The sequence below is a fragment of the Dipodomys ordii genome, unplaced genomic scaffold (genome assembly GCF_000151885.1).
Source record: "Dipodomys ordii isolate 6190 unplaced genomic scaffold, Dord_2.0 Scaffold6, whole genome shotgun sequence".
Classification (NCBI taxonomy): domain Eukaryota; kingdom Metazoa; phylum Chordata; class Mammalia; order Rodentia; family Heteromyidae; genus Dipodomys; species Dipodomys ordii.
Window position 1 is genome coordinate 15,023,248 of NW_012267222.1, and position 6,000 is coordinate 15,029,247.

Sequence of the window (6,000 nt, forward strand, 5' to 3'; positions counted from 1 at the left end):
CGCAGGCTGCCCACTGCCTTCAGGGCCAGTGGCAGAGTCCTTGTCTACAAGGCCTCTGGGGATCACAGCCTCACCTCCAAGGATTTAGCCTTCTTCCACCCCAAGAAGGACCCGAGCTCCCCTCCCCCCCCCCGCCCACTGCAGTGGGTGCTCTCGGAAGCACTGCACCACATCTGGGGTTAAAGTCATTGTCACAATTAATGGAACACCAAAGAACCTGCCAGCTGCTCCCTGTCTGTTTCCTGCCAGGGGCCTGGATAAATTAATCAGTTTGATCTGAGCCTGCTCCAGCCATTCCACCAGTGCCAAGGCCTTAGCCTGGCCTGCCAGCCCAGGAGCTGCTCAGAAGTCTAGAGAAGCCAGATTCCTGGAAGTCTGGCACAAGGGCAGATCGGCCACTCCATGCTGGGTGCCACCCACGCTCATCTGTCTCCGGAACTCAGGCAGCTGACTATGGCATACTGTCTCCCAACTTTTTCTGATCCTGGACCAGTATACAACAAACAAGCTCTGTAGCACTGAGTCCATCACAACCCCTCTCTGAGCCTTGGGCATCTAATGCTTGAAATGGGGTCCCTACTGCCTGCTCCCTCCAGCCACTCCTGAGTGGTAAGATTCAAGTGAGATCATGGGTCCAGTGTATGGCACCAGGTAAAGTGCAGGGTGTCCCAGCAGATGGAGTTCCCAGGAGCAGAGGAAAGGATGCAGCCTGGTTACAGCTGTGCACTGCAGGCCCAGTCCTCCACCAGAGGCTAGCCGAATGGCTTCCCTTCTCTAGCCTCCAGCTGCTCATTGTCCTGTATCACCTACTTTGGACAGCTAGACAGCTGCACAGGGCACAAGCACACCCATATTATCATGAGGGAGGGGTGAGGCCTGCCGGGATCACACTGGTGAGGAGGCTGACCATCCTCGCCCTTAAGGTTGCACACTGCCTGGCAACTAGGTAGCTTTTCTGATGGTGAAGATAGCCTGGGACAGGCTTGCTGTGCAGGTGGCTGGGAGACTCCAGAAGCAGAGGGTGGCAGAACTTCAAGGACCATCTCCAAAGGCTTCCCTTCCTGCTAGGCAGGAGATCACTCAGGAAGCAGGAGCTGCAGTCTCCATATATCAGCCTCACCAGGGCTCAGGGCCAGGGACCCTGGGCCTCATGTTCCTCTTTGTTTCTCTCTGGGCCAGTCCTAGGCTCCAGGGCAAAGTTTTTCCTGGGCTCCGCAGACACAGCAGGATCATCTCCTGCCATGGCCGTGAGGAAGGACTGCATTTTTGTGTGTATGTGAGTAGGTCCTGGGGCTTGGACTTAGGGCCTGCGAGCTTTCCCTAAGCTCTTTTGCTCAAGGCTAGCACTCTACCACTTGAGCCACTCCTCTGCTCCCCACTTTTTTTGGTGGTTAATTGGAAATAAGAGTCTCATGGACTTTCCAACCAGGCTGGCTTCAAACTGTGATTCTCCGACTGCAGCCTCCTGCACGGCTAGGATTACAGGTGTGAGCCACCAGGGCCTGGCTTTCACCTGCATTTTTAAGGTAGCATTTGGGCTCCATGTGGGCATCAAGTCCCCCACTGCTGCGTGTCCCTGGGTAAATTCCTTCACTTCTCTAGGCTCCTGCTTCCTTTTGATCTTTCTGGTGCTAAGACTTGAACCCGCCTCATGGTTCACAGAGGATAACACTGCTCCAGCACTTACCCCGTGAGCTGGGTATGTGAGCCAGCCCCAGTCCCCGTGGATGGTCGATGTGTCCAGCAAATTCACTGTGAAAACGAGAAGGAGGGTATCAGGCTCCTGCCATGACCCCTGACTTGGGTTTCCAGTCTCCCCAGTGGCTCATGCAGTTCAGAATATGTCACCTTCCCCTCTGGGAGCCTCAGTTTCCTCCAGAGAATGGGGACCGTGGTGGCTTTGGGAAGATGGTCTGCCCCTCGACTCACCTTGGGGACCTGAGGACAGTCACATTCATGCTGGGAAGTCTCACTGCCCAGACAGGCCTCCTTTATGGGCCTCCCTGCCTCCCAAGAGGCTGCTTGTCACTGCTGGCCCTTTTGCTGAGGGATTTAGAAGGGCTGCCTAGTGTAAACCTGCTGTGTGCTGGACTCTGTCAGGGGCCTCCTGTGACTCTCAATAGAGCCCCTGGTGGTCGCTATTGCTTCCGCTTTAGGGTGGAAGGTGCAAGCCTCCGAGAAGTTTGGGAACTTGTCCAGAACCTCAAGGTGTGGCCAGCAAAGCAAGTCCATGCCAGGTCATGCCCTGCGCCCCAGGGGACCCTGCATGGCTTCAATGACGAGGTAAAGAACCCATGTTTGGGCTGAGACATCTAGGTCTCTCAACACAGCCACTTGTTAGCAAGTGATCTTTCTTGCTCAGCTGTGAAATGGGTTGATAACACGGAAGACTGTGGATAAGGGTTAAGAAGCCTGGAATAACCACTAGGACTAGAGCCTGGCCCAGAGCTAGCTCTTAACCTATGCTGCATTAAGTCCTGGCCTCTGGCCTCTCCCCTGTCATTGATGCAGAGGTGCACTGAGCTGATCGGGAGTCAGTGCTCCCATCCCAGCCATCTCCATTGCTGTGTGTGCCTGGGGAAGTACCTCCACCTCTAACAGCCCTGCTTCCTCTTCATCTGTCTGGTGGCAATCGGATGAGAGGGCTCAGAGTTTCCTTCCAACTACCCCAGACCACAGGCCTGTCACAGAGGTGACAGCTGGACCTTCTTAGAACTGTCCCTTGGGGAGGCAGGGCATCTTTCTGCCTGAGATTGGCATAGCTCGGAGGCTGGCCCTCAAGATGGAGACAAGTGTCCTCAGGAACCGTGACGCGAGGGTGCTCCTGTTTGCTGATTTCCTTCTTACTTCCCCCCTCCCCGTGGTAGTCAGCCCCCTCCCCATACCAGCTGGAGAAGGGCTGCAGACCAGGGAAGGGGCTTCTGTGCTCAGGGTTGGGGTAGGGTCAGGGGATGGAGCAAATGCCCATCGAGGGATCCCCTCCCTGAGCCAGCCCCACGCCAGGGGCACAGGCAGAGAAGGCTTCCTGCTTCCCTCCCTCCCTTTCAGGCAATGGAGAGAAAACTGGGTCAGGCAAGCTCTTTCCTTCTGCTGGCTGGTGGGAGGGGGGAGGGGGCCGCACTGCAGTTTCCCCCAGACCAGCAGGGGACCCATTGGCACAGAGGGTAGGGAAAGGACACAGATGGGCTGCCCTCACCCTAACCCCAATCTCAGATGTGGGGCTTAGGCCCCTTCTCCTGGCACAGAATAGGCTTAGCTCAGACTTGCCCCTACCCTTACAAATGTCCACTGCCCAGGATTGTCCCCAGTGGCAGGAGGGGGGATACCCTGACTTCAGGGCCACCTTCTGGGTTCTTCCCTCCTGTGGAAAGCCCTAGAACATTTGGGGGTGACTATCAGCCAGTCAGGGGGCTCAGATAATCCACACTTAGGTCAAAAGTCAATCCTACAGGGTGCAGGAAGGGCTATAGGGTTCCTGAGCTGTTGGTTGGCAATTCTTTCTAGATCCTTCTCTGTCCCTCTGCTCCTCTCCTCCCTTTCTCTCCCTCTGAACCATCCCCATCTCTCAAGGGAAGCCCCAGGCTGGTGAGAGTTGATCAGGGCCGGATGGGATTCCCGCAGTAGGCCTGCCTGGCAGGGCCCTGAGTCCCCGAGGATAATCGGCCTGGACACTGCAGCTGGCCACTCCCCTGCCTCTTACCTGCCAGAGATGGAGTCACCTGCCAGCTCTGGGCCCATCTCTGTCTCCCTACTCACAAAGAGAGGCCTGGACTCTGTGCTCTCTGGGGGCTGTCAATGCAGCACATCACAGAATACCTCCGGGCCTCAGTTTCTTGATCTGACAGATGTCCACAGGCAGCCCTCCTAGGCCTGCTGCCCGGGCTGGTTGGGGGAACCGAACGGGTCCCTCCTGCTCTAAGCAGCACAGATAATTCCTCGGCCTCTCCCACTTGACTGTGGAAGGCATTATCCGATTCCTTTCTTTCTCCAGCACTGTCACCTTCCCCATTCCATTTCACTGAGACTAATACTTAAATTGATTTACATTCCCCTAGGACACAGTGCATGGTGGTGAGGCTGGAGAATCCGGGGTGGTCAAGGGGTGTCAGCCAGGATGCGAATGCCCTGAAGACCACTCCAAAGTGCAGGATAATTCACCCCCAGAAGTCAACAAGGGGCCATAAGCCTAGCAGGGGCCTGGGGGTTTGTAGGGTCTGGCCCAGCCCACAGCTCTTTCACTGAGGGTAATGGTGGTGGCTACGCTGGGTGCAGTCATCTCTACTGGACCCCACAGTCTCTTCCCTCTGTTCTGCACTATCAGAGGTGGCGCTAGAAAGGGCTGCTGGAGCCCCGGGCGTACCCTGGGATTTGCATCCTGTGGCTGGCTGACCTGCATGGGGAAACCCTGCCCAGCTGGGCGCTCTGCTGCACTGATCACATGTTGGCCCCGGGCTGCTCTACCCAGACTCTAGCCTTCCCTTCTGCTGCCCACATCCCTGGTCCGAGCTCTAGCCTGTTCTCAGATGAGAGCCTGGGAAAATGCCCTCCCCAAAGATGCTGGCTTCACAGCCTATGACTCTATAAAGGATGCCCCCCACCCTCAAAGAGAGTGAAGTAAGGAACCCTGACTCCCAGGGCTTTGCTGAGGGACTCCTTTTGAGCGATCAAGAAACCGACCAACCCTGGAAAACTGTCCTCTCTGGCCAAGCCCCAAGAGCCTCAGGCCCCTTGTGCCACAACCCTGTGCTCTTCCCATAATGATCCTCTCTTGGCGTCCTCAAAATCTAACCTCATCGCTGCTCACACGGCCAGCCCTGCTCTGCCTGCCTGCCTGCCATCCCACCTCTCAGTCACCCTGCCATGGCCCCGGTTCCCTGCTGCCCCGGGATTTCCTGGGGGACTGGGATACATTTCTGTGAGCAAGTTTGAGGGTGCTGTGACACACATGCATGCATGGATGTCACGTGTGTATTTCATGTGCATGTGTGGGCACACTGTTGCATGGCCGTGTACAGGGGAGGGGGCCTCTCTGTGCCCGGAGCCTCACTGGCCTGTGTCTGCTGACAGAGGTGAGCCGGATGAGTGTGTGTGTCCATGGGTAGGCTGCCTGAGTGTGTGTGGGGGGGTGTGGATCTGCCCACTGTGCTGGTAGAGGAGCAGTCTGTCCCACAGCTCTGCCTCCCCACAGCGGCTCCCTCTCCTGCATACAGCCCCAGCCCCAGCCTCCTGGGCCAGTGCCTCCAAGCACAGGCGGTGCAGGCCAGGGTCTGGGGCATGGGAAGCAGAGCCCAGTGTCATCATCAATTAGACCTACAGTGTTTAGGGGGTGGGGAGTCCCAGGGCCCCTCTCAGCTCTCCCTTATCCCACTCCCCAGGAGAAGTCTACCTCCCAGACCCTTCTGCTCCAGAACACTCAGTCCACCCCCCCACTCCTGCCCCCCCCCCCGTGGCCCGAGTGACTGGGTCACTCGGTTTTGACCCGAGGCCAGTCTCACTTTCTCCAGCCCCTGCCCTCCTCCGATGCCACTCCTCCTGTCCACCAAAGCCGCCTCTCCTCCAGCTGGTACTCTCCCCCCACGCCCTCACCCCGCTCCCAGGGCACCCCTCATTCCTGGGTGTCCCCCTACCCGCTACCCAAGCCGGGTGCTCTTCTCTGCTGGCCGCTCCTCTCAGTTCGTGGCCCTGTCTCTCAACGCCATCTGCAGCCCCCTTTCCTTCAGCGATCTGAACCTGTCCCTCCTTCTGGTGTCCCTCTGTCCCCGAGTGCCTGCCGCTCGGTCCGGTCCTGTCCCCTGCCCGGTCTCTGTCCCCTCTCCGCTCCGTGCCTCTCGGCTGGTCTCGGGTCCAGTCCTGGCTCCGTGTCCCCGTCCCCCTGCCCTCCCCTCCAGCCTCCGTCCCGCGGGTCCCTCAACCCACGTCTCTACCTCGGTGCCTCCCCGGCCTCGCAGCCCCGGGCTCGCGGGCTCAGGGTCGGGGCCGGGGAAGTTGAGCCGCAGGCAG

At 58.2% G+C, this 6,000-nt stretch overlaps 1 protein-coding gene across 1 annotated transcript in view; it reads right to left on the reverse strand.

Moving 5' to 3' along the window:
• The window catches only part of Epha8 (EPH receptor A8), a 47,070-nt gene that overhangs the window by 21,462 nt on the left and 19,608 nt on the right, over positions 1 to 6,000 (reverse strand). Inside the window, exon 7 of the mRNA XM_013032482.1 lies at positions 1,688 to 1,752. Within this exon, the coding sequence (XP_012887936.1) occupies positions 1,688 to 1,752 (65 nt within the window). The remainder of the gene's footprint in view (positions 1 to 1,687; positions 1,753 to 6,000) is intronic.